At 59.4% G+C, this 26,606-nt stretch overlaps 11 protein-coding genes across 11 annotated transcripts; 6 read left to right on the forward strand and 5 right to left on the reverse strand.

Annotated features, from left to right (window-relative positions):
• Positions 1-633: 633 nt before the first annotated feature.
• On the forward strand, positions 634-1,187 carry SPBR_04480 (uncharacterized protein; the record flags this gene model as incomplete). Its single annotated transcript, XM_040762763.1, has 2 exons — positions 634-990; positions 1,065-1,187. The coding sequence occupies 2 exons, from the start codon at positions 634-636 to the stop codon at positions 1,185-1,187; spliced, it is 480 nt and encodes a 159-aa protein (XP_040621410.1).
• A 2,365-nt stretch (positions 1,188-3,552) lies between these two features.
• Positions 3,553-4,441, forward strand: SPBR_04380 (uncharacterized protein; the record flags this gene model as incomplete). The annotated part of the gene is made up of 2 exons (XM_040762663.1): positions 3,553-3,652; positions 3,708-4,441. 2 exons carry the CDS (start codon positions 3,553-3,555, stop codon positions 4,439-4,441), a joined length of 834 nt encoding a protein of 277 aa, XP_040621411.1.
• A 716-nt stretch (positions 4,442-5,157) lies between these two features.
• On the forward strand, positions 5,158-7,015 carry SPBR_09161 (uncharacterized protein; the record flags this gene model as incomplete). The annotated part of the gene is made up of 2 exons (XM_040767287.1): positions 5,158-6,907; positions 6,984-7,015. The coding sequence occupies 2 exons, from the start codon at positions 5,158-5,160 to the stop codon at positions 7,013-7,015; spliced, it is 1,782 nt and encodes a 593-aa protein (XP_040621412.1).
• Positions 7,016-7,222: 207 nt separating this feature from the next.
• Positions 7,223-8,525, reverse strand: SPBR_04272 (agmatinase; the record flags this gene model as incomplete). Its single annotated transcript, XM_040762555.1, has 2 exons — positions 7,223-7,354; positions 7,398-8,525. The coding sequence occupies 2 exons, from the start codon at positions 8,523-8,525 to the stop codon at positions 7,223-7,225; spliced, it is 1,260 nt and encodes a 419-aa protein (XP_040621413.1).
• Positions 8,526-9,304: 779 nt separating this feature from the next.
• SPBR_04237 (multidrug resistance protein, MATE family) lies at positions 9,305-10,768 on the forward strand (the record flags this gene model as incomplete). Its single annotated transcript, XM_040762520.1, has 1 exon — positions 9,305-10,768. The coding sequence occupies one exon, from the start codon at positions 9,305-9,307 to the stop codon at positions 10,766-10,768; it is 1,464 nt and encodes a 487-aa protein (XP_040621414.1).
• Positions 10,769-11,630: 862 nt separating this feature from the next.
• SPBR_04182 (choline transporter) lies at positions 11,631-13,358 on the forward strand (the record flags this gene model as incomplete). The annotated part of the gene is made up of 3 exons (XM_040762465.1): positions 11,631-11,859; positions 11,929-13,137; positions 13,207-13,358. 3 exons carry the CDS (start codon positions 11,631-11,633, stop codon positions 13,356-13,358), a joined length of 1,590 nt encoding a protein of 529 aa, XP_040621415.1.
• A 1,150-nt stretch (positions 13,359-14,508) lies between these two features.
• SPBR_04234 (uncharacterized protein) lies at positions 14,509-15,982 on the reverse strand (the record flags this gene model as incomplete). Its single annotated transcript, XM_040762517.1, has 4 exons — positions 14,509-14,568; positions 14,621-14,937; positions 15,035-15,419; positions 15,491-15,982. The coding sequence occupies 4 exons, from the start codon at positions 15,980-15,982 to the stop codon at positions 14,509-14,511; spliced, it is 1,254 nt and encodes a 417-aa protein (XP_040621416.1).
• Positions 15,983-17,711: 1,729 nt separating this feature from the next.
• On the reverse strand, positions 17,712-18,380 carry SPBR_04449 (uncharacterized protein; the record flags this gene model as incomplete). The annotated part of the gene is made up of 1 exon (XM_040762732.1): positions 17,712-18,380. One exon carries the CDS (start codon positions 18,378-18,380, stop codon positions 17,712-17,714), a length of 669 nt encoding a protein of 222 aa, XP_040621417.1.
• Positions 18,381-18,926: 546 nt separating this feature from the next.
• SPBR_04053 (uncharacterized protein) lies at positions 18,927-22,530 on the reverse strand (the record flags this gene model as incomplete). Its single annotated transcript, XM_040762337.1, has 2 exons — positions 18,927-21,704; positions 21,817-22,530. 2 exons carry the CDS (start codon positions 22,528-22,530, stop codon positions 18,927-18,929), a joined length of 3,492 nt encoding a protein of 1,163 aa, XP_040621418.1.
• A 690-nt stretch (positions 22,531-23,220) lies between these two features.
• Positions 23,221-24,443, forward strand: SPBR_09168 (uncharacterized protein; the record flags this gene model as incomplete). The annotated part of the gene is made up of 2 exons (XM_040767294.1): positions 23,221-23,593; positions 23,653-24,443. The coding sequence occupies 2 exons, from the start codon at positions 23,221-23,223 to the stop codon at positions 24,441-24,443; spliced, it is 1,164 nt and encodes a 387-aa protein (XP_040621419.1).
• A 506-nt stretch (positions 24,444-24,949) lies between these two features.
• On the reverse strand, positions 24,950-25,825 carry SPBR_04385 (uncharacterized protein; the record flags this gene model as incomplete). The annotated part of the gene is made up of 1 exon (XM_040762668.1): positions 24,950-25,825. One exon carries the CDS (start codon positions 25,823-25,825, stop codon positions 24,950-24,952), a length of 876 nt encoding a protein of 291 aa, XP_040621420.1.
• Positions 25,826-26,606: the final 781 nt, after the last annotated feature.

Genomic DNA, 26,606 nt, shown 5'->3' on the forward strand with positions numbered 1-26,606 from the left:
CTTTCGTTCACATTGTTCCATTGCCGGGTTCGTGTATGCCATACTTGGTAATTCGCCATCGTGCGTCGCCCACGCCCGGTTTTCCTTTGTATCCTGTACTTTGTACGAAATACTAGGCCTCGACTTTTTTTTTTTTTTTTCAACTTGAATTACTCGTCCTCCTTTTTATTCTACACTGTCTCGACTACCCCCAGCATCCCTTTTCCTAGCATTTGTTCCTTGGTTTCTCTCGACAACCTTAATCTTGAATCGCGCATCCCCCGTTGTCGCTGCCAAAAAGCGCCACATTGTCACGGACTCGACACGACATTCGTTTTTTTTTCTTTTTCCTTCTACCTCGCAGTGTTCGTCTACTTGCAGCGCCCCCACCTCGAATACGTGCTTCTTGCGTTTCTTCCTTGGCCAATTCTTCAGCACTTCGTCGCGCTTCCGATCCGAGAACCCAGTGCATTGTTTGGTCGCACGACGTTTCTTTTTTCGCTTTCTTTTTCGTCCTCTCCGGCTACCTTGTTGTCCTCCCTCTCGCCTTTAGCTGGCGCGCGTCACCTCCCTCCTCCGCGACAACTGCGCTTCCCGGGTCTCCAACGTTCGTCCGACTTGTTGCAAGCATCGTCACATCGTCGTCTCCCGAAAATGTACTGCCAACTCCACCGCCCCGTCACGTCGGGCTCGCAGGTCGCCTGCGCGCTCGGCCACATTGGTGACCGCATCTACTGGATCCAAAAGGGCTTTTTCTTGCCCGACGCCCTCGGCATCGTCCCGCCACCCTACTTCCCCATCCTGCACGTCGGCATCACGGCGCTCGTCTCCATCCTGCTCTTCAAGGCGATTGTCCTGGACCCGCTGCAGGAGCTCAACTGCCTCAGCGTCCTGCGCCGCCGCAGTGCCTTCAACGCCAAGCTCAGCGGCCCCGGCGGCAATTTCTTCCTCCAGCGGTACTGGCGACAGGTGCTGCGGACGTTTTGTGAAATCTTCATCGTCTCGTCCATGGTGAGTCTGCGTCCCAAAAGGCTGCCCTGCCGTCATGTCGTGTCGCTCCTTTGCAGCCACTAACAGAGCCGCAGCTCAACATCATCTTTTTGTTCATCTTCCGGAACAACGAAACCGCCGTCGCCGGCGACCAGAACCCCGACATCTACTCCCAGGTCATGCGTAACAAGCTGAACCGCTACGGCATCATCTTCTGAGGCCTTATTTCCCTTCCCGTCTCTTTTGCCATGTGTCCATGACGAGTTCGGTTCCAATGCGAAGCAAGCTTGGTGTGTTGGGGGCGCGAGGCCTGGTGGTCGGCAGATGGGCGACACGAGGAAAACGATACGATACGGAGAAGACGCAAATCGATTCGACGAATTGCCGGTTTGGGACACAGACTCAGATCGATGACGATTTTGGGTGGCCGACGTGGACTTGGCGGTTTGCGATTGGCGACTTGCCGCCATGGACGATTGCGGCTTACGGCTGTGCGCGGCGCAATCAAAAGCCCCAACGCCCCAATCAGACAGGGAATGCGCACGGACGGACGTTTCTGGACCCCCTACAAAAGCGACAAAATCAACGTCAAGGCAAGACCATCGAGCGCATCGTTTTCGGCTCTCCTTTCCCTCTTCGACAAGACAACGCACGACCACGGGATCAAGCTGAAGCTTGTGGGCGGTGGACAGTATCACGACGTACAAAAGGGACCGGGGGCCATAGAGCCGGTTCCTGTACTACTCTTTTTGGCGTTGCCCTTTGGATAATTGCTTTGTGTTTTGTTTGGACAGAGGGTATCTATCATTGGTGGTGTTTACATTTGTTTTTGTTTTTTTTGTGTTTTTTTTTCCTCTGGTTGGTGTGTTATTGGCGTTTTTGAATTGGGACGGACCCCCTGTTTCGGTCTGGATAGAGACGTCTTTGCGTTTGAATTTTGATTTTCTTCTCTTGCTTTTGGCCACGATAAGGCGCCATGTTGCGCTCCGATCGCCAGCTACCATTTACATGGAGTCGAGTTTTGTATTTATTGATCTATTTATTTACCATTCATTGTATGCCTTCCATGCCACTACTGTGAATCTGCAATTGCGAGCGTATATGGACGACTTCAACATCTGAAAGTCGAGGAATCGGTAGGAACGCGGCATGGAGCCATGACCGGTCTGCCCTATGAGGTCATTGCGTATCGCATCCAGTAAGTTTATGCGTGATACAATACAGATTGAAGCATCTTTGTGGTAGCGTCTTTAAGTTTGTTCTTTATTTTCTGCTATTTTCTTTTTTCTTCAATTATACTTTATTCAACAACTCTTTCTAAATATCAATTAAATATACGAACAACAAAGCTAGATCGGTGAACTTGAATGTGAAACTCTACCATATAATTTCATAAAAAGGATTCATGTTATTTGTGAGTTATAGAGTTATTCTTGTCATATTATTTATTTGATTATTCAAACCTGCTAAGTGCTCATACTTATTGCAGCTTCAGCGTCTCATTCACAGTGCATCGACCGTGGAAAGATACAATCGACAGAGTCATGATGAGTCTCCGAGTATCGCCCGCACTGCCGAGAGGTCTGTTTGGCGTTCCATCGTGTTCCCCACACATTGCAAATGCTCAAAATACATTGCGGAGCAGATGCCGCAAATAAATAGAGGGCAATCTATGACAGCGGGCAGAGAATATGCGGAGGATGAGCCGGCAGAAATGGAAGAATCGAGACAGAGTGCAAATACCGCACCAAGAGGGGACACGCCGTTCTCTGAGCACGATGAATTTAGCTGCAGAGTAGAGGATAGAGTAAACAAGCTGAAAGGCGCCTGGTTACGAAAGCCAAATAAATCTGGAGGACGATGTGTCTCTTCAAAGGCGACAAACGTTGCCAAACAATACAAAACCAAACATAACAGGAAAGAAAAGGAACAATAGGACCTACAAACCGGTGACCCCTTGGACATGTTGGCGACGCCTGTGCACCGACGAGAATGCACGGGTGAGGCGAAGCTGAGGTCTCGTGGCTGGCTTTCCAACACAATCTGGGGACCCCGGACCGAAAGGGTCGACAGCCCCGTTCTAGAATCGAATATTGCCACACGACATTGGGCAGGGAGTACCTTTAGAGTTCTCTTGTATAGTTCAAGCTTGTTTTGCTTGTTTTGCTTGTTTTGCTTGTTTTTTTCGTTTCCGAAGAAGCCATGGATAGCACCGAAAGACATGCCGACGGCCGAGGGCCAATATCAGCGAATATGAGTGGGCGGTTCTGTCTGGGGGAGCGTGCAGTCTCTTATTCCTTCCTCTCCGCCATGTACCGTGCAAAGGCACCCACGACGGCACTGTTTTCACGTCGGCATGTGGATACTCATTTATACGTCGTTTGTGACTTCATTCGCTTCCGTGTGTCTTTCCAGGTCACGGCATTCTGCAGAGAAGAGATGGCACGAACCAAATAATGCGCGCATCCTCCGGCACAGTCAGTAGCCATATAACTTGACGCCCGCAGTTTTGACTCGCTCGCCTTCTCTGCGGTTCTTCTTTTTCACCCAACCCTTCTTCTCAACACACACGCACACACCATCATGAAGTCTGCCATCCTCGCCGCCGTGGCGTTGGCCGCACAACAGGCCGCCGGCCATGCCATCTTCCAGCAGCTCTGGGTCGACGGCAAGGATATGATAAGTGCCCAAGTGCCTGCCAGCAGGGAAGATGTCGAACATGGAATGTCCACTAACAGTCTTGCACAGCACCTCGTGTGCCCGCGTGCCCAAGTCCAACTCCCCCGTCACGTCCGTCAGCAGCGCCGACGTCGTCTGCAACGCGGGCGGCCGCACGGGCGTCGCGGGCAAGTGCACCGCCAAGGCGGGCGGCACGGTGACGGTGGAGATGCACCAGCAGCCGGGCGACCGCAACTGCAAGAGCGAGGCCATTGGCGGCGCGCACTACGGGCCGGTGCTGGCGTACATGACCAAGGTCTCGGACGCGGCCACGGCCGACGGGTCGACGCAGTGGTTCAAGGTCTTTGAGGACGGCTGGTCGGCCAAGGCGGGCGCGGGCTCGGGCGACAACGACAACTGGGGCACCAAGGACCTCAACGCGTGCTGCGGCCGCATGGACATCAAGATCCCCGACAGCCTGCCGGACGGCGACTACCTGCTGCGGGCCGAGGTGATTGCGCTGCACACGGCGGGCCAGTCGGGCGGCGCGCAGCTGTACATGAGCTGCTACCAGCTGACGCTGGCGGGCGGCAAGGCGACGGCGCTGCCGGCGGGTCTGCCGCTGGTCAAGTTCCCGGGCGCCTACACGGCGCGGGACCCGGGCATCCTGATCAACATCCACGCGGCGGTGTCCAAGTACACGGTGCCCGGGCCGGCGGTGGTGGCGGGCGGGACGACCAAGACGGCGGGCTCGGGCTGCGACGGCTGCAGCAAGACGTGCTCGGCGAAGCGGGCGGTGCCATTTGACGTGTAGAGTTGGGTGTTGGGTGTGGGGAGCGATTGGTATCGTTGTGGTGTTGCGAGAGCATTTCATAGCCGTTGTTTTGCATTCAACATTCAGCATCTATCATCATTGCATGTCGTGCGTGATAACTGAATCGGGACTCCGCCTCAGCAATGTTTTTAACAGCCTTCCCCTCATCAGTAGCCGGAGTTCATACTTTGGTTTGGCTGTTTGTTTTCTGCGATCATACTTGCGTCTGTATGATTTCTCATTCGGCTGGCCCAGTTCCATACTACCCTGTTGTCACGCAATGGTCATTATTCACATCTTCATCTCCGCTTTACCAACGGGATTTATCTACAACTCCCAGGCACCCCGGACTTTTGGAAATAGCGCGTCATATTCTCTGGGGTTCTTGGTCCATGGGCTCGGCGCCTCGTTGCTGACGCGTATGACTACTGGCAGCAATGCGACGCAGTCCTCCGCCTTATCTTGTTCTCACCTCACCCGAGCCAATTGACATCAACACGCTTATCTCGACCCTCGTCTGACAAGATAACGGATCCATGGTGGCATCACAACGGCACAACGTAAGATTCACGACAATCATTCACCTCGTGCAACAGACAACACACAACGCCCATGCACCATGGATCGTCTTTTGCGTCTCGCGCTCTGCACGTCTCTGTGGCCGAGAACACGCGACCTCTAATCACTGTACACTGTCCTGCCTCGGATTGTACTCCATGCCCGCCGTGCGCTCTCGGCTGGGATGTGACGAGTGCCGGCGACGGCGCCGCAAGTGCGACGAGGCCAAGCCGGCCTGCGGGCCGTGCACGGGCGCTCGCCGAAGCTGCCGGTACACGCTCAAGATTGTCCGGGGCGCGTCGACATTTGCTGCACGCCGGCCGTCTGCGCCGCGGGGATGGACACGCCACGACAGAAACGACAGGAGTGACAGCCACGACAGCCACGACAGACTCGACCGCCACGACACCGACACTGTGCCTCCCCCCGTCGGCCCGCTGGTGCTCGTCCGCCTGCCCAACGGCGTCCCCCTCGCGCCGCCGTACCAGCGCCTGCTCGACTACTTTGCGCGCGACGTGCTCGCCTCGCTGTCCGTGCACCCGGCCATCCACCGCGACCTGGCCCAGGGCCTCGTGCCGGCCATGCTGCGCGCGCCCCACCTGCTGTCGGCGGGCCTGGCGCTGGCGGCCACGGGGCTGGCGTCGCGGGGGCGCGCGGACGTGGGCGGGGTCGGCCTGCCGCGCGTCATGCAGCACCTGCAGACGGCGGGCCTGGCGCTGCTGCGGCAGGCCCTGGAGCGGAATGCAGGCGGCCGTGGCGATCGGGCGACGGATGGTGATGGTGATGGTGGCCGGGGCGACGGCGGCCTGGACCTCGTGGCGACGTGTCTGCTGTGGTGCCTCGCGGACGTCTTTGCCGCCGATGTTTCCTTGCCGTCGTCGTCGTCGTCCTCCTCCTCTTGGCGCATCCACCTCCACGGCATCGAGGCGCTGCTGGGCGGCGCGCGGGCTCTGGATGCGTTTGTGACGCGAGGCCAGCGCGGCGCCGACGACACGTCGGCGCCGTCGTCATCCTCGCGCTCCGCCATGGGCCACCTGCATCAGCTGTACCGGTCACTGCAGACGCTGCCGCACATCACACGACGGCAGGGCGGCGGCGGGACGGCCGAGATGAGCAAACCAGGTGTGGGCGCGTCCATTGTGGTTGAGCTGGACACAGCACTACCCAAAGCCCCCGGCTGGCCGCGCATCGACGGCTTCCTCGGCTACAGCGAGGAGCTGCTGGACATTCTGCAACAGCTCGAGGGGATTGCGTCTACGCTGCCGGCTATGGATGACTGGGATGACAACACCGACGGCTACACCAATGACTACGCCACCGACGACCTGCTGGCCGCGCCGCATCTCACAGACGCGACGCGTGCCGCCGCCGCGGACCTGCTCGCCCGGGCGCATGCACAGGCGCTTGTGCTGGATGACGGTACCAGGTCGACCGAGCCAGAAGGACCACCGTGCACAGCACCACCAGACGAAGTACCACCAGCACCACCGCGCGTCGCCCACATCCCTGCGCCCGCACTCACCGCCGCCGCCGCCCGCGAGCTGGCCCTCTGCCACGGCTGCTTCCAGCAGGCCACCCTGATCCACATCTACCGCCGGCTGTTCCGCCTGCCGTCGCGTGCGCCGCGCATCCAGCAGGCGGCGGCGCAGATCCGGCGCATGGCCGGGCAGATGCGGCAGGGGGCGCCGTGCAGCGCGTGGGTGGCCATGGCGCTGCCGCTGTTTACGGCGGGCTGCGAGGCGTACACGCCGGCGGCGCAGGCGTGGGCGCACGCGGCGCTGGCGGCGTTTGCGGCGAGCATCGGGTCGCGGCACGTGCAGCTGCTGCGGCGGGCGCTCGAGGACCTGGGGCGGCTGCGGGCGCGGCGGGGCGACACGGACGGGCGGCTGTGTGCCGGGCCTCTCTTGGGTACGTATGCGGTGGATGTCCTTTTTGTGTGTGTGTGTGTGTGTGTGTGTGTGTGTGTGTGTTGCTGACAATACAGAGGAACTCAACTACAACATTATTTTGTTTTGATCGCGGATGAAATGCCAAGATGATGGGACTGCTTCATGTTTACGCTTTCTTCTTGTACTCAACAACTCTCGTCACTCACATCGTCTCTAGCCAATGCAACCGTCGTGCCTCCTCTGGTTCACCAATCTACCTCTTGTATTCGTACCTTTGTCTCATGCTTGTACGCCTTTTCGTCCCCCCCGTCCTTTGACTTTGATACCTCCTTCACTACAGCTCGCCCGCAGGCTCGCCCGCAACAGACTTGCTCAGGGGCCCCTTCTTGACCATGATGCTCATGACCTCGTACAGCACGTCGGCCGCGGCCATGGTCGTGTGCTCGGCGTTGGTGTCGTAGGCGGGCTAGAAGGAGGAGGCCGGCGGCGGCGCCAAGTATGTTAGCCACGCGCAACGCCGTCGCGAGGTCGCGCTGCAGGGTGTGCAGGGTCTCCAGAGTACCTACCGCCACTTCGACAATGTCGGCCGCAATGAGGTTGAGGGCCGCGAGGCCGCGCAGGATCGTGCGCAGCTCGCGCGTGGACCAGCCGCCGGTCTCGGGCGTGCCGGTGGCGGGCGCAAAGGCCGGGTCGAGCGTGTCGATGTCGATGGACAGGTAGACGGGGTCGCGGGTGCCGACGCGGTCGAGGATGCGCTGGACGATGCCGCCGGTGCCGATGGTGTCGACGGCGCGCGCCTCGACAATCTCGAAGCCGCAGTAGCCGTCGTTGTCGTAGTCGCTGGGCCCGCTGAGCGTCGTGCGGATGCCGGCGTGGATGCTGCTGTCGTTGCGCAGCAGGCCCTCCTGCGCGGCGTGCCAAAAGTACGTGCCGTGGTTGACGGCCGCCGCCTCGGACGGCGCGCCGCCAAACACCTTGGGCCGCCACGTGTCCAGGTGGCTGTCAAAGTGCACCACGCTGACGGGGCCGTACGCGCGGTGCACCGACCGCAGCAGCGGCAGCGTGATGGTGTGGTCGCCGCCCAGCGTGATGACGCGCGGCAGCGTGCGGCCGCCGCGCGCGGGCCCGGCGTCGTCGCCGGCCGTCGCCGGCGGGCGGCTCAGCAGCGCGTGGTGGCCCGCCTCGATCTGCTGCAGCGCGTACGTGTTGTCGTACGACGTCACGGGGATGTCGCCGCAGTCCAGCACCGTTGCCCAGCTGTTGAAGGGGTTCGTCGCCAGCGGCACGTTGTAGCCGCCGTACAGGTTGAGGCGGCGCGAGCCCTGGCGGATGCCCGACGGGCCGAAGCGCGCCCCCGGCCGGTACGACGTGCCCGTGTCGAACGGCGCGCCCAGAAACGCAATGTCGTACTGGACGCTGCGGTCGGCCAGGCACGGCTGGTACGGCAGGCGGCCAAACGTCGTGATGCCCGAGAACACCGAGTCGGCCTGCGTGCCGCCGTCGCCCGGCAGCCGGTTGTACCACAGCGACTGCAGCGGGCCCTCGATGGGCTCGATGGGCGTCTGGTGGCTGTCGTCGTCGCCGTGCGCGGCCGCAGCCACGGCGAGCGCGGCGGCGAGAAGTGTAGGCGTGTGCATGATGGGAATGAGATGTGTTGAAAAAGAAAAAAGAAAACGGTAAAAACGGTAACGGTTCGAAACAGAAGAGCAACTTGCCATGCGAGAGGGCGTCAACGCGGACTCTGGAGAACCCAGGACAGTTTATATCATGCCGTATCGTCTGGCAGCGGCGCCTAAGTTGCCCAAACTGGTCAAAAAGACCGACGCGGCAGGCCGCTTGCGTCGACAGTCGAGTCGTATGTTGGGTGCCATCATGAGTCCTGAAGGAGGTGGAACGCAGCGTAAGTTGCCTAATAGGGTAAGTGGGTCGCATCTGGTGAGAATGCATCTCACATCTCACTGGACGCTCGACAACGCTTATCAGTGTGCTTCAGGCGCCTATTTGTCCACATTGGACCTGGTCGGAGACGACGACTGCAGGTGCATGTATGCAGATGCTGCATCGGGATGCGTTGTCGTGCGGCAGAGAGCAGAGATAGCAGCGTGTGGTTGTGCGTTGGACTTTGTAATGCCATCGAATCATTATCTGCCTAGTATCGTCATTTATTTTGTTGCTTTTTTACGTCAAATCTTCATGGACGTTTCGTTTGCGTATGTCTGCCTTCCATCCTCGACCACGTCCTCGACACATGTGATGCCATAAAGACTGGCGCCTCGCTCCGGCAGGCGTTGAAGTAAACCATGTCTGGCACATGCCACTTTGACCAACATCATCACCTGCCGTTCACCCTTGACCTTTGACAATGCCCACAACGCCCACAACGTCCACAGCGCCCACAGCGCCCACAGCTCCCACAATGCCCGACGAGCGAGCTGCCTTGCTTGGGGCTGCACCACGGCGGGCCTCTGCTGCAGCCGGCGCCGCCGCCTGGGTCGCCGAGATGGCGCTGCTGACGACGTCCTCGCTGCCCGTCATGCTCGCCTACATGCTGCAAAACAGCCTGCAGACCGTGTCCGTGCTCGTCGTCAGCCGGCTGTCGCCCGAGGCCCTGGCCACGGCCGCCTTCTCGTACATGTTTGCCATGGCGACGGGCTGGCTCGTGGCCCTCGGCGGCACGACGGCCCTGGACACGCTGGCGGCCAGCAGCTTCACGGGCACGGCCGACAAGGGCAGCCTGGGCGTGCTGCTGCAGCGCGGGCTGCTGGTGCTGACGGGCTTCTACGGCGCGGTGGCGCTGCTGTGGTGCGTGGGCGCGCGGCCGCTGTTTGTGGCGCTGGGCCAGGACCCCGTGGTTGCCGACCAGAGCGCGCGCTTCCTGCGGCTGCTGGCGCCGGGCGGCCTGGGCTACGTGTGGTTCGAGTGCCTCAAGAAGTATGTGCAGGCGCAGGGCCGCTACCACGCGGGGACCGGCGTGCTGCTCGTCACGGCGCCGCTCAACGCGCTGCTGCAGCACGCGCTGGTGCACCGCGCGGGCCTCGGCCTCGACGGCGCGCCGCTCGCCACGGGCGCCGCCTACTGGCTCTCCTTTGCGCTGCTCGCCGCCTACGCCGCCAGCGCCGACCACCGCGGCCGCGCGTGCTGGCCCGGCCGGGCGCTGTCGCGGGCGGCCGGGCGCACCGGCCTGGCCGCCTTTGCGCGCCTCGCCCTGCTCGGCGTCGTGCACGTCGGCTCCGAGTGGTGGGCCTTTGAGATTGTCGCCCTCGCCGCCGGCCGCCTCGGCACGCGCCCGCTCGCCGCCCAGTCCGTCATCATGACCCTCGACCAGGTCATCAACACCGTCCCCTTTGGCCTCGGCGTCGCCGCCTCCGCCCGCGTCGCCCACCAGCTGGGCGCCCAGGACCCCAAAGGCGCCGCCCGCGCCGCCCACGCCGCCGCCCTCCTCTCCATCCTGCTCGGCATCCTGCTCCTCGCCGCCCTGCTCGCCACCCGCCGCGTCATCGGCCGCCTCTTCAGCGACGACGCCGACGTGGCCGCGCTCGTCGCCGCCGTCATGCCCTACGTCGCGCTCTTCCAGGTCGCCGACGGGCTCAACGGCAGCTGCGGCGGCGCCCTGCGCGGCATGGGCCGCCAGTGGGTCGGCGCCCTCGTGAACCTCGTCAGCTACTACGGCGCCGCCCTGCCCGCCGGCGTCTTTCTGGCCTTCCACGGCTGGGGCCTCGCCGGCCTCTGGCTCGGCCAGTGCGTGGCCCTGTTCCTCGTCGGCCTGCTCGAGTGGGCGCTCGTCGCGTGGACCAACTGGCCCGCCGAGGTGCGCCGCGCCTTTGATCGGCTCGAGGCCGGTGGGATCGTGACCGTGCGCCATGTGTCTGATGTGTTGTGAGCAGGGAGTCTGTGTGGGTTTTTGTTTGTTGAGCTTATTTACGTTGATGTACACCGGCGAGAAATATAAAAGAAAAATCCATACGATTGACCAAAATGAACAATCACGCCCTCGTGCAACGTCGCAACCAAGTAGGACAGTATCTGAAAGAAAACAAAACGGTAGAACCAAAGAAACAAAGAACCAACACCCATAACACCGTCCAATACGACGGCGGAGACACGTATCCGTCGGCTGCGACATCCCTGCAATCGCACTTACACAGGACCAATCAGCGTGCGGCGCCAAACCTCCCCGTTTGGGAATCCTTATCAGGGTGTTTTCATGGCGGTGTTTTGCTTGGTTCACCTGTCACAGTCAGCTCTGGTGTATTTGCGCGGGATGTCTGCTCGTCGATGTACCCTCCATAATGATAAGCCACGACACGAGAACCCTTCCAGGAAACTTATCCCCTTATCCAGAACATGCATGAGCAACAAATTGACAAAGAAGACTCTTTTCATCAGCTGCGATTTCAGAGAATGCCGGGGTGTCACATCATCCGGTCTCCTATCCTATGTCCAGGTTCTTCTGTTATAGCACGCACCATCGTGCTATCAATCTGCACAGTCCCAAGGCTCTGGAGGGCATCGTCGGACTCGTGGTACGACAGGACCGTGGTACGACGTATACAAATACAACGGCCCATAGTCGTCGTTTATTTTATTTTTATTTTTATTTTTTAGTTTTCGTTGTTATTTTCATCGCTGAGTTCATTGCTTTCATTCCCATTTTCATTCCTACCCCTTTCCCTCGCACCCTCCCCACAGTCTATATCTCGACGGACGATCCTATATCGGGCCGCACCTTATATGCTCCCACCATGAGTTTCACCGACAAACCCAAAAGCAGCCACGTGGCGCGCGGGCCGGACGAGGCGGACGAGGCTGTCGGCACGGTGCTGGACCCGGCCGACGTTGACGGCGAGGTGAATGCGTCGGGCCACCCGGACCAGCTGACACGGCAGTACGGCCTGTGGCGGGTGGCCGGCGCGGCCATCACCATCGACAACGCGTGGGTCGTCCTGGGGTCGTCCATTTCCGTGTCCATCGGTAGGTCGCCTTCCTTTTCTCCCAATTCTCATTGTCCTCGTCTGTTGCCTTCCCCTTCTCACCCGACAGCAAACGGTGGCATCCCCGGCATCTTGTACGGCCTCATGGTGGCCGCCTTCTACTACGCCTTCATCGGCCTCAGCCTGGCCGAGCTCGCGTCCGCCATGCCCTCGTCCGGCGGCGTCTACCACTGGGCCACCATGGTCGCCGGCCCGCGCCTCGGCCGCCCGGTCGGCTTCTTCACCGGCTGGCTCAACTTTGCCGCCTGGCTGTTTGGCCTCGCCTCGCTCGTGCAGGTCGCCGCCAACACGGTCGTGCAGCTGTACGCCACCTACCACCCGGGCTACCACCCGGCCGTCGCCGCGCAGGCGTGGCACGTCTACGTCGCCTACCTCGGCGTATTATGGCTCAGCACCGCCTGCGTCGTGCTCGCCAACGGCCTCGTGCCGCACACCCAGAGCGCCGGCATGGTGCTCGTGCTCGCCGGCGGTCTGGCCACCATCGTCACGCTGGCCGCCCTGCCAACGCAGCGTGCGTCTGACTACTTTGTCTGGGGCTCGTTTGCCGAGAATAACGCGACGGGCTGGCCGGGCGGCGTGGCCTTTCTGACGGGCGTGCTCAACGGCGCCTTCACCATTGGCACGCCCGACTCCATCAGCCACATGGCCGAGGAGGTGCGCGACCCGCGCCGCAACGTGCCGCGCGGCATCCTGCTGCAGATCGGCCTCGGCTTCCTCTCGGCCTTTTGCTTTGCCATTGTGCTCGGCTACGCCATCAGCGACATCGCCGTTCTCCAGGGCGGCGGCGTCGACGCCTTCCCGCTCGCCGCCATCTACGCGCAGGCCACCCACAGCGCCGGCGCCACGTTTGGCCTGCTGCTCATCGTCTTCTTGTCGCTGCTCTGCGGCGTCACCGGCACCGTGCTGACCGCCACGCGCGCCTACTGGGCCCTCGCCCGCGACCACGCCGTGCCCTTTTCGGGCGTCTTCGCCCGCGTCCACGCGCGCCTCAGCTGCCCCGTCGAGGCGACGCTCTTCGTCAGCCTCGTCGTCTCCGCGCTCGGCGCCATCCCCCTCGGCAGCGCCGTCGGCTTCACCAATCTCACCGGCTCCTTTATCATCTTGAATGCCATCTCCTACGCCGTGCCCTTTTCCACCAACCTGCTCGCGCGCCGCCGCTACTTTACCCCGGGGCCCTTCCACCTCGGCCGCTTCGGCGTCGCCGTCAACCTGCTCGCCGTTCTCTTCATCGCGCTCTTTGCCGTCTTTTTCTGCTTCCGTACGTCCGCCGTTCGCTTTCTGATTCATGACTCACACCCTCCTTTCTGTCTGTTCTAACAAAAGATAGCCCCCGCCACCCCGTTCGATGCCACCACCATGAACTACAATTGCGTCATCATCGTCGGCATCGTCGCCCTCGTGGCGGCGTGGTGGTTCCTCCATGCCGCCAAGCACTACGAACTGCCCCACCTCAAGATGGCGGTCGATCACAGCACATGATGTGGACAACGCGAGGCGCTTCTTTGTCCTCGTCGGCGTATTGGGCATGTTTTCAAGCTTTGCATGCCTGAGAAGGCGTCGCGCTTTCGGTGGTCGAACATCGTGGCGCCGCTTTGCTGAGAGAGACGCCGAGATGCCGAGATGCGCGGCACACGAGCCGGACACCCAGACGCGCCGTACATGGCACCTTGTGATGGCTCCCAACTGTGTCGGCTCTTTGCGCGCTCATCCGCTACTGTCGACAACAGGCGCGCTACATTCGTGGTGCGCGTAGGGGTGCTCGAGTATGCGGCAGCATGCAAGACCAGGCAGAGAAAATGGGCTTGCAAAGACGTCCATGTGTATTCTAAAACGAATTCGTGGTGGGCCGTCCAAGATACAATAAGTAGCACACCCCATAGCTCCTAGAGATCACGTCCCGCGGAAATATGGGACTATTTACTAGACGTGCTACCGTGAACAGAGGCCAACGAAAATAAACAGCCGGGTGTCGGACACTACTGTCAGTTGTCATCGGAGACGTAACAGGATGCCCAGGCAAGGTGTGAAACCATCTCGGACCAAACGAACAACACCAACTCCTACCTTCATCACGTCAGCATCTCGTCTCTTCTACTATAGCCACGAGTACGCCATGACTCCTTTTCGTACCCCGTCTACACCGTCTGTGCCGAGCATACTTCCCCACAGGGTCAAGGTGAGATGCATCCACCACGTTCGATCTCTTCCTCGACCATCACCACATGGACGTGCTCGACAAGACGGCCGAGGCGCAGATGTAGATTGGGTGTGTAGGCCTGTCAGCCTGGTATTTGATCTGCTTTTGTGCTCTGCGGCGGAGGACGACATAGCACAGACTGTAATAATACACTGTCGTAGGAAGGCCACGGTCGACAGCAATATGCAATCTTTATCCGTCGACGTGCCAAGCATAACAATTATTCTCGGGGTAATTCCTACTCATAAAGAAATCAACTCAAGTAAATAAGTGTATTTGTTTGCTAATAGTGCCTGTCTTACAAAAGTATCGTAATGATTAGTTTCACTCACAAAAGCATAGAGTAAATGTGAATAAACATTGGGAAAGTGGTATTTACCAACGAAAATCAGAAAAGTCGACAACAAAAAACAACATATTACCCTTCCAGCTCTACAAGTGTCGCAACAGTCGGCGCTCCTCGATGTTGGCTGCCTCTGTTCCAACCATTGGCTGCAGTCTGCCCTGTTGTTTGTCCCGTCAGTTGGCCGTGTAGGCTGCTTACCGTCGAACTCTCGTACAAATCTCCCATCGGCGGAGGCGAGGCCGGCGGCGAAGACAGCAATGTGCCAATACTGAACCGGGTAGATGTCTTGTTGGTGATCGGTGCGGTAGCAGTTGCACCGTCCAGCTCTGACCGCAGAGACCAGGGCCTTGCCGGCCGATTCTCCAGCTCCGGAACCGCCATGGACATATACGTATCGGGAAAAGTCGATGCCCCCCTCGATTTGAAGTCGGCGCCAGTTGTCGGCTTTCCATCCATATAGCCGCCACCAAATCCGGCCGGTGCCCCGTTGCCGCCAACCGCCCCTTCGAGCTGGTCTGCTGCTTGACGTTGCCGCCACCACCTGGCCTTCTTGAGAAAGTAAAATGCGCCCAAGAGAGCCAAAACGACAAACGCAACGACGCCCACACTGACGCCAACAATAAGGGATGTGTTCTTGGTGGTTGATGTGGAGGGAGATGTGGAGGGTGACGTGGGTGATGATGTGGATGATGGCGTGGGTGGTGACGTGGGTGGTGATGGTAATGATGATGTGGATGGTGATACCGATGTTGCTTTCAAAGGTGATGTCGATGTTGACTTTAAAGGAGATGTGGATGGTATCGTGGATTGTAACGCGGATGGTGACGTGGACAGTGTAGAAGATGTTTTGTGCGTAGGCGTGCTGGATGTTGATTTTGGTGGCCCGCCTGATGACGATGATCCTCCCTTTCCCCCCAACGCATCGGTCGCCGTCACTGCGTACGTCGGCGAGTACGGCGGGAACCACATAATGCTCCCGCCGGGACTCGTCGGCAGGCTGGCATAGGACCCCAGCGTGGGTCCGTCTGTAAAGGCCACAATGCGCTGCTGTGTAATTGTTGGGCATACGCAGGGGCCCGGGGAGCGCATCGTTGTCGGCGAGTCGGCTTGCGGGCACGGGATCCACTGGTTGTGTCCGGTTTCGTTGTTGCCACAGTAGGCCAGGCCAACCCATGGCTCTGAGCCGTACGGTTCTGGTTTGACTGGACAGGCAGCGCTGACACCAGGATCGCTCATGTCCCATTCGGCGTCGGTGCAGCCGGCCAAGTACGTGCTGTAGCCGCCGTCGTGGATGCCGAAGCAGGCTTTGTCGGACAGACAGTTGTCGCCCTCCCAGCAGCAGGTCTGGATCCCAGCGGCGGCGTTGCCACAGGGAATAAAGCGGCTGTCCATTTGTTTTCCGGGCGTGGAATAGCAGGTGCCATTACTGAGGTTGAGATTTGGCAGACCGTCTCCGTCTGAAGCAGCGTTTGTGGCCGAGTTGGCGATGCCCGTGACGAAAACACCGGCCCTGCCCATCAGTGGCCTTCTCTGCAGAACGTGAACGTCATTGAGGTCCATAATGAACAACACTCTGTGCAAGATGGGTGAATTCGGGAATCAGCTTGATCCTGCGAGAAGGGAGCGGTCATCGGCTTTGGATTCAAGCGCTGGGAATGGCCAGTTTCAACTGACGAGAATTGAGCCGGAAACGATTAAAACAAACCAGGTCAGCAAACGAACAATAAAATGTTGGCAATATTTCGGGAGTCGGTGCCTCTGAACGAACGGAAAGCACACTTTATTTGAGCGGAGGTACAACCAAAGACGAATGGGAGCAGACAAAAGGCTGGAAAAGGCTGGCCGTGTTGGCTGTATCGGTTGCATCGGCTGCGTCGTTGGGCAGGTGCCACAAGCAGTCTCAAGCAGTCACCCAGACATCTTACATCGCATATCATCAAATACACACAACAGCGTTGCATTCGGTTTGTGATGGTATGCGGGTAGCTGCAGCGAGGCTGGTTAGTGCCAAGTCTGTTGGTGATGGCTGCCATCCCCTGTCCAGGTTTGGCTGCAGACCGTGGCCGTGTTACTGCAGCCCGTGTCTGTTGGTGCAAGTCGATCGAGCCAATGGTGCGAGGGACAAGGGGGAGCCCATATTCCGTGTAGACAATGATCGTCGAGCAGGTATTGAACGATAAAAGACCGGGCACTGTCAAGGCAGTGACGACAGCGAAGGCAGGGAAGAAGAGTACGGAACGACGGGTGGCTGGCAAGTGACGTGAAACGTGAGCACGCAAAATGTGATGGGACACTGGCCAGGGATAGAGCGAGCAACGACGTGGACAGAAGGACAACGCACGCGTGGGGGCCGTGGAAAGCATGTTGGTGATACCATGGTGCATCCTGTGCCCTTGTCTCTCGTCGCCATTTTATTGTTCCACCGAGAGGGTCTCGTTGGTGATTCTCAGGATGCTGTCCATCTGCAAGGTGGTCCTGATGTGTGCGACAACAATGCCGTCATTGCCGGCCTGAATTCGGAGAGTCGCTTCCTTTTCTCTTGGTGTCTTGGACGGATTCGTAGGGCAATCTTTGGGATTCTGTGAGGAGCTCATCAGGCAAAGGACGCTGTGTGATTTCTGCATGATTTCCATCTTTCATGTTAGTTCCGGAACGAAAGGCTGCACAGATGGATAACTGACTCACTGTTCATGTGTGACTTGACTGGGTTGACGCTCGTTAACGATTCGAGGCTACTTGGTGAATGATGTGGTGGCTTGCAAAGGACGACGAGGAGAAATTGAATTTTTTGAAGTCAAATAAGGATGTGCTCTAGAAAAGGGGTAGAATGTCCTCATGGAAAGTATGGAAAGAGCGTAGGAGGAAGGAGCGAGGTGTAAACCACTTCCAGAATTTCGAGGAAAGAACGAATGTCCAGCTTACCCAACTATGAAAAGATTGCGACGATACAACGTCAGTCCACATTGCCTCTTAACAATGTCTTTGGTCTGTGACATGATGGCATATAGATGCATTGCAAACATCAGGCACAACGTGAACGCCAAGGTCTTAAACGTTTGCTCAGCTCAATTTTTTATCAATTCAAGGCCATCAAAATCCATGTCACTGGACCGCAAGTTGCATTATTTAATGTATTTTTATCCTTTTCAAGTAAAACTTGTCCAGCCTCTGCTCCCTATGTTGGAGAACTGTCCTTGTCCTTTTGCAGCCCTCACAACAAAGACTCTCTGTGAACCAGATTTTCCGCCAATACGCACGGTGGCAGTTTCGACGTCTTCAGCTCTCATAGTCAGGTCTGGGTCATGCTGGCCACGATGTCCTTGACGCTCTTGAGTCCCTCCAGAAGAATAGCCACCTTCTTTGCTGCCTCGGCATTTTGCTTCCGGACGATCTGCAGCTCCGTGGTCATGATCTTGGAGAGCTTCTTCGCCTGCGACACGATGGCCATGGTGTTGTTGTCGATGTTGTCGCGTTGCACGACGAGACCCGCCTTCTTCACGGCCGGTTGTTTCTTGGCAAACACTTTTGGAGCGAGAAGATAGGCCGCATCCTTCTCCGAGCGCAGGGCGGCTCCAAGGTCCGTATTGTCCACGCCGGTGGCGGTCAAGACGCGAAAGGCAAGGATCTCTTCGTGGGTCGGGAGCAATGCAGCCAGGTCAGCTTTGGTGACTTTCTTGTCTTCGTCGGGGATGTCGTGTATTATTTTTCTCATCTGCTTCCAATGGTAAATTTTTGCGGCGAGAAGATACTCAAAAGTTGGAAAGTCATACAACACGTCCACTGTATTTTCATTTCCGTACTCGGCGGTACTGAAGCGACCAAATTCCAAGTGAAAGAATGTGTCAATGAGGGCGACAATCTTTTTGACATGTTCCGCGCCAGGATCGCTCGGGTCGTCTGCATTGACATTAGGGTAGATCGACCTAAGCAATTCCCGGGCTTGGTTGGACGTCGGCATGGGGTGGTCAGTGTCTGGTGGAACTGCGAGCAAACGATTCAGTCAATATGCTGGAGGTGTTCTTCTTAGAGAAGATGCGGGATAGAAAACAACACTCACAGTCGACCTGTTTGTATGATTAGGATAGCTAGTGAGGTTGTCGTAACGACGGGCAGATTTGATGAGCTGCTGAAGCCCTGTGCGGGAGAGTACTGTCGAAATAAGTACTTGCAGCCAGGCTGGTAGTCAGGAAAGTGAAAGAAAGGTCAGAATTCACGATACCAACGAAAAATGACGGCTAGGACAGCAGTGAGGCAATGGTTAGCGTACGAGAGCATTCACGCCAGTTTTCACAGTCTGTTCATGCACATCTTCAGGCAGCCCTTCGTTTGATGTAAATTCACTTTTATTCATTATGATTCTATCCATTGTATCGTAAATACCCAGTCGTATGTGTCCAATCCGTGACAAGGTAACCAATGCCCAAAAAGCAATTCCAATATGCGAACCCAAAGTCCTAAACTCCATTTTCTGTCATATCTTTTATTTCATTCACTGCCCACCGCACTACACACTGTAGTGGCCCAGGAAGCCGCCGTTGGCGGCAAAGCGCATCTGCTCCTCGCGGAGACTGGCCCAGCTTTGGAGCTCTTCTTCTTCGTCGTCGACCTGCGTGCCGGCAGTACTGGACAGGCCGGAGAGACCGGAGAGGCCGGAGAGACCAGACAGTCCAGACAGTCCAGACAGTCCAGACAGTGTAGACATGCCAGACAGGCCCATGCTCGAGGCCATGCTCGAGGCCATACTGGCCATACCCCCCAGACCGCCTCCCCCGCCGCCCAGACCACTCAGTCCCGGAATGTTCATGCCCGCCAGACTGTCCAGGCTCGTCACGCCCATGGCGGCCATGACCCCGCCGGCGGGGCCCCCAGTGCGCTCGAGGCGCATCAGAATGTCCAGAAAGCGCATAAGCTGCGCCTCCATGGCGGCTTCGTCATCGACGACGTTGTTGTTGTTGTCGTTGTTTGAGCGTGTCGTCGCATGGTCGACGGTCGGCTTTGTGGTCTTGACCGACAGCAGGGTCGACGCGACTTGGCGGATCTTGTTGATGAGGGCGCTGCCGTTGGGTTCCATGTTGCACTGGGGGATGGCGGCGAGGACAAAGAGCAGCGAGTGGACGATGCGCTGGCGCTCGCCGCGCATGGGGTTGTCGACGGTTGCAGTCACGTCGGTGTCGTCGGTGCCGGCGGCGTCATCCTCGAGGTGGAGGTACATTTCGACATAGTACGAGCGGGTGGCCAGCTGGGAGGCGTAGATGTTGGTCTTTTGGATGTCGTACTGGACCTGGCGGCGACGGGCCGGGTGGTTGGTCAGCAGGGACCGGAGGTCGTCGGGACGGGGCGTTGTCGCGGCGCCACCACCACCACCATCATAACCATAGCTGTGCGCATTCCCACTGCTCAGCGTACTGCGGTTGCTGTCCCGCCGTGTCGCTCCATAGCTCGTCGTCGTCGTCATCGTCGTCGTCGTCGCGTCCACATCACACTCCGGCGGGTAGTACCGGTACCCCGGCAGGTCGTCGTAAAACAGCTCGGCTCCGCCGTGAAAGTGGTCGCCGCCGTCCATGGCCAGCCCGCCGCTTCCGGGCAGGGGCAGGTACAGCTCGTCCGGCAGGGTGGCCGTGATGGCCTTGGCGGCCTGCAGCGCGTCCACAAACATGGCCCGCTGCGCCGCGACGGGCACTTGGTGCAGCCCGCAGGCGTACTCCATGGTGGCAATGGGGTCCATCGTGGCGTAGATTTGGATGACCTTGTTGAAGCCCGTAATCAGCGAGACGGTGCCGGCGGGCTGCGGGTGGATGACGTCCGGCTCAATGTAGGCGTCGTCGACCTCGGCGGGCAGGTCGGGGAACGGACGGGCGTTGTTAAAGGGCGGCAGGGGGGTCTCGCTGAGCGTCGCGCCCAGCTGGATGAGCGACCGCATGGCCAGGTACAGGATCCAGAAGATGCGCTTGCCGATCTGGTCCTCGACGTGGCTGAAGCGCCGCTGCGTGCCGGCGGCGCCGTGGGGGCTGCCGAGGGCGGCCAGGGCGGCGGCCATGGCGGCGGGCTGGTGGTGCGTCGCCGTGTCGGCCTCGGTCGGTCGTCGGCGGTGGAACCCGAGCTCCTGCACAAACGACATGGCCTCGGCCATGAACCGCCTGCACAGGTGCCAGTCAAAGGTGTAGCCAGCGGCCAGCCCCAGAAAGTAACTCGTGGCGGCATCGTCGACGCTCAGCACCGCCTTGGTGTAAAACGCCGCACCGCGCGCCGCCAGGGCCACGTCGCGACAGCAGGCCACCATGTAGACGGCGCGTGTAAACGACGCCGGTCCTGCACCGGCCCCGGCACCGGCGCCGCCAAGGCCCGCCCGGGCTTTGAGGTGGGCGCGCACGCTGCGCGGGAACGACGCAGCGAGACAGCCAATCATGCCGGCCAGCAGCGCCAGAAAGCCGGGCTCTTGGCGGGTGTCGGCGTGCGAGAAGCGCCGGCGAAAGGTGGGCTCGTGGGGGAAGGGGATGAGCGGGTGGATGTAGGTGAAAAAGTCGTCGACGAGCAGCTCGAGGACGTGCAGCGGGGCGATGGCGTCGCTGTTGAGCGGCGTCTTCTTGGACGGCGGCTGGGCGGCGGCCTGTGCGGCTTGCGGCGCGTGGTGGAACTGCAGCGGCAGCGGGGGCAGCGGCGGGAACTGATGTTGCGGGTTTTGCGGCGGCGGCGGCGGCGGCGGCGGCGGGACGGCTTGGCGGTTGAGCTGGGGCCGTGGCATGCGCGGGTAGATGTTGACGTGCGGCGGGTTGGCGAGGCGGACAGACGCAGCGGCCGGGCTGTGTCGTGCGTTGGTCGCGACCGCATCAAAGAAGCTGTTGGAGTAGGGCACGGACGGCATCGACGGCGAGGCGGCCGAGCCGACGGACGGGATGGACGCACCGGAGGCGACCGAGGACGGCGAATGCGGATGCATTGGCGGCGGCGCCATGCTGCTGTCGGTGCGGAACATGGAAAGCTGTGGCGGCAGAGAGGCCATGGCTTCGGGGAGTGGCGGCGCCTGCGGGAGAGTCATGGGCTGGGGCATCATGTAGAGGGCGGCAAAGACGTCGCTGGTGTCGGTGAAGCCATCGTGGCTGTTGTGGATGTGCACATCCTGTGTGGTGTCTGCAGTCGCGGTCGCAGTACCTCGTCCTGCTGCTGCTGCTCCCCCGCTGGTGGACGCCGCCACGCCTGCACTCCAGGCACTGCCGGCCGCAAACCGACTCGTTGGCCCCCGGTGACGCGACACATACTGGAACGTGCACTCGGCGCCGAGGCTCTGGCACGGCTTGCACGGAGAGACACCGTCGCACTGGCGGTGGCAGCATGCGTTGTCAGTACACGTTACACGTGCGGACATGGAGGACGTCGTCGCAAGACGGTCGGCTCACCTTCACTTTGCGCATGCGGCAAATGTCGCAGGCTTTGCGGATGCGCGTCAGTCGGCCATTGCTGCTGCTGCTGCCGGTGTTGCTGCTGCCCATGCGTTGTTGTGTGGCCATCAGAGGGTCGGCGTCGTCGGCCGGGGCAGGCGAGGAAGCCTTGCGCTTCTTGGGGGGTCGGCGGTCGGGACGGTTGGGACGGTCGGCAGACGACGGGGAAGAAGAAGGAGTCGGTGAAGGAGGAGAAAAGGCGGACGAAGGGCGACGCGATGCCGGTGACGCAGGAGCGGTTATATCGTCGGTGTGGTTCGTGGGAGGAACATGAACGCCCTCGTTGGACGGTAGACGCTTTGTCCGTGCCCGTGCTTGCTGTGGTCGTCCGTGGCGTGGCAGGACATCGTGACTCTTCTGCGCGGTGCCCGCTGGATCCTCTGTGCCCTTCGTGCCCTTGGAGGTCTTTGCGCTCTTCCTAGCATCCGCCAGCGCAATACCCCGGCAGTTCGGTGCAGCATCCGGCCCAGCCGCGTTGTTTGTCATGGCTGACCCTGTGTCTGCGCCACGTGCGTCTGTGGGATGGCGTGGACCGGCAGGGCGGTAGGGCCCCTTCCGCGATGGCGTGGTGGCTGTCTCCCGACTGGCGCTGAGGGCATTGGAGGGATGGGGGCTCTGGGGGCTCTGGGGGCTCTGGAGGGCGGCCGGGGCATGCAGCCCGTCATCCGGCATGGCTGCGCGTGACTCGAGGAAATTGCAGGGTGCAGGACGCGGTGAGCGACGGGACGGGAGAAAGTCGGGGGTGAGACGGCAAAACTAGAAGAGTGAAGGAGTAAAATGAAGAAGAAACAAAAAACAAGAGGAGAAGCAAGTCGAGAAGGAAGAAAAATTCCTCCATCCCGTCCCCCACGAGAAGCTACCCCATACTGGTCTCGTAGCCTCCGCCTCCACAGAGGACCATGTCAATTGATCTTCGAATTGGGGATGCTGCACGCCAGTGGTGTAAGTGCTGGCAGGGCGTCGCTGCTGCTCGTTGGAGAAGGGCGATGGAGATCGAAGTGCCCAGACTCCAGACGGCGGCCGGCAGAACGTCGGGTAAACCACGGCCAGGACCCCGTGTCCCAAAACAGCAAGCGGCAGGCCGCGGAGTTTCGGGCGTGGGCCAAAGACGACAACTGGAGCGGTAACCCGGGCCGCCAGCCAGGCGCCCTTTGAGTGGAGTTGCATGTGACATACCACGTGCTACTTATCTCTTATCGCTAACTGTGGGGCTGTGTGGATGCAAGCTTAGCCTGTAACGTCATCTCTACGCAGGTCGGACAAACCCAAACAGCCATAAGAGAATGAACCGGCCGCCGATGGCGTACCACGCGGGACGTTTCGACGCGCAGCCTTGACTCGTGTGGCTCGGCTCTGAAAAATATGCCGGAACTGGCACCCGCGGACTTTGGCCTCATTCTGGAGACCGGCCAAGACGATGGTTTGGAAACCGGCATTGAGGTAAATCGGGGCTCGAAAGAAGTACGGCCAACCATTGCGGCCGATGCCAGCGCGCCTTTTCGGTGCGACCTGTTGCTGCCGGCTCTCGGCAAGCTGGGCACAGGGACAAAGGCCATCAAGGTCCGCTGCGACCAAGGCGGCGCTGGCGTTGTCATCTCCGTGGTCGACGATGCCGACCCGACCAGCAGCTTTGATCTCGTAAGCATGGGCCAGCGTGTTGTGGCCTCGTGTCTTCAGACCGAGACTGTGCAGCAGGCCGTCGCCGAGAACATTGTTACGCACATGTTTCTGCCGCGTATGTCTCGCCTTACCCCTTTGCGGCATCCCTTTCCTTTGCTAACACCGCAACAACAGTGATGGCCATAGCCGAGTGTTCGTCGGTGATGCCAGATTCCGACAGTGACTGGCATAGCGATAGCGATAGCGACGTCGACGTCGACGTCAGTTATGCCAGGCGAGGCGCCCGGAAACGCGCCCCGGCATCTGACGACGCTCCCGTCCAGACCTACATCTTCCCGCCGTCGCCCCTGACCAACTTGGATGACGACAACGACGACCCCCCGGACTCTGCCCGCCATCTGGCCCACTACCTCACCCACTTTCTCGACCCACATGCCGTCGCTTTGCTGCAGCGCGCCGCCCGCGACACCGACGCGAATAGCATTTACCTCCCCCGCACATGGAGCGACCGCTTCCGCCGTTTTGAGGCTGCCGTTGAACCGTCTGGTGGTCTTGCACTGTCTGGCACGACAGAGGGCATGGCGACCAGCGAGTGGGTTGTCCGTCCATTACACAATCCGCTGTCTAACCCCACGGACGAGCCCCTGCCAGAGCCATGGAGGCTGCCGACCCGTCCGGGTCCGCTTGCACGGGAGCTGCTCAGCCTGCACGCCCGCATTGCGCACGTTCTGCACACGGCCGAAGCGATTCCGTACATGGACCGTCTGCTGGCGGACGGCACCCGACGCGAGGACTTGGCCGTGGACGGCGAGACGATGGCCGGCGTGCTGATGAGTCTGCGCCTCGACGGGTGGTACCACAGTCGAAGCCGACGCCGGGGGCAGAGACGGTGCAGCGCGTCGTCCGACGAGGGGTCGTTTGCGGGTGTGTGGACAGACGACGCCCAGTTTGTTGAAGAACAGTAGTGGCTGCACGACAGCAACAGATCAAGTTCTCTTTTGGATTAGGATATACAGTATACAACAGGATGTAACAGTATGCAGCCATACGCAACATTACGCAACAGTACGCAACGAGACTACGAACAACATGAGCATATTTTGGAGACAACAACACTTTGGACTGGATATGGGTTTTATTTTTTTATTTTTTTATTTACTTTATACGGCAGTACGTACAATGATCAAAGACCAAAGACGCCTGCCCAAACTAACCTCAACGAACAAAACAAGTACACGAACAAACAAGAGCTGTCGTCCTACAATCGGACGACGGGTATCAAGAACACAAGGCGATTCAATAACAAAAAAACACGTATCCAGAACTTTTAGAAGAGCAGGGGGGGAAACGAGACGCGGTCTCGAGGGAAAGGGTGAAAGGAGAGCCGAAGACTCGAGTTTGTCCGTGACCACCGCCACCAGGTGCACGGAAGGCCATCTGGGGATGGCCCTCCCTGGCCCATTGGGGGCGCCTACGGCAGCCCGCCGTTGGCCAGCATCTCCACCTCGGCCTTGGCCATGTCCGCCTTGGCCTTGGCCTTGGACGCCGCCAGCTCGGCCTTGGCCTGGGCCTTCATCGCCTTGGCCTCCGCCTTGGCGGCGGCCGCCTTGGCCTTGGCCAGCTTGCGGTACTTGCGGCTCTCGCGCCACTTGTGCACGATCTCGTCCCAGAAAGAGCCGTCGTAGTACGCGTCGTCGCCGTCCACGGTGGTGGCCGCATTGGTGGCGGTGGCGGCATTGGTGGTGGTGGCAGCCGTGGCCGCAGCGGCCGCAGTGGCCAAGTCGGCGGCGGTGGTGGTGGTTGCGGTGGTGTCAGCAGTAGTGGTGGTGGCGGTGGTGGTAGCAGTGGGGGTGGGGGTGGGGGTGTCGTTGTTGCTGGTGACCTCGCTCGCTTCGTGGTCCTCTGTAGCCTTGGTCACTGCGGTGTCTTCGAGGGCTTCCGGTGCTTCGGTGTGCTCAGAATCTTCAAAGCCTTTGAGGACGTCGGTGGCCTCGTCCATGTCGGCGCCGTCACTGGCCACCATGTCGTACGTTTCAATGTCGTCGGCCTCCGGGTCGACATCACGGGACGAAACGGCATGCTGGTCGGCCATCGCCTCCCAGTTGACGTGCGCGCCACTGGCGTTGGCATCGACGGCCGGGCGGCCCCGGACTCCACGGCCCCGTCTTGAACGAGGGGAGTATCCGTGCAGGGGCTCGAGCGTCCGTTGCTGTGTCGTGGCGGCCATCGGGGCAGCGGTTGTATTTCCGGTGAACATGTCCGTTGCGTTGCTACGGACAGGGCTGGCTCGTCCCGCATTGGATAAGAACAGGAGGATGGCAGCTGCCTGAGACTTTGAGAGCTTCATTTTGAAAGGTGTAGATGGAAGGAGACAGATGGTGTTGTGAAAGAAAGTAACGTTGGTGGAAAGAAAGGGAACTGAAGATGAAGATTGGCCAGAGTTGGTAAAAAAGTAGAGAGGAAGGATGGGAGGAAGAAGAAGAGAGAAGAAAGTAAATTGGAGGAAAGTGAGCCAGGAGGGGGGAATTTAAAGGAGGATGGAAATATAAGGTTCTGTAGATATAAGGTTCTGTAGGAAACGCCGCGACTATGAAGTTGTAACAGACTTTTCGCCACTGCTTGCTAACGCTCACAAGGCTACAACTGACACGTCGGTCGTACTAATGGCCATGATCGTCTGTTGGCCGGCTTCGGACAATGTGCGGTACTTGTGGTATCTCTTTAAACACACGTCTCGGTAACGTAGATGCTGTCAGTACGCGGTGCCAAAAGTAAAGTCGGGTGGGAGGGGGAGGAAATAACCTCATTATTGACGTCTACGCTGGCAACTTCTACAATGGTTTTATGGATTCGATATTCTTTCCACTGTAGATTGATCTTTGCGAACGGTGTTTGCCGTACGGTGCGGGCGAACTTTGTTGCAAATTGATGCCCAGGAAAGAAAAGAAAAAACAGGGGCTTTGTTTATGCTGTCTGATTAGCACATCACTCACGCTAGGTGCCGCTAAAACTCTCCGTGCGCGCTAAATGTACAAGTCCCAGCTTCCCTTATCAGATCTAAGCCGCTTCGTTACTGAGAGTGGTTCAAGAACTTTATTTTGTATATGTGCTTTGTCCGGACAATAAGA

Source organism: Sporothrix brasiliensis (assembly GCF_000820605.1).
Source record: "Sporothrix brasiliensis 5110 chromosome Unknown Cont16, whole genome shotgun sequence".
NCBI lineage: Eukaryota > Fungi > Ascomycota > Sordariomycetes > Ophiostomatales > Ophiostomataceae > Sporothrix > Sporothrix brasiliensis.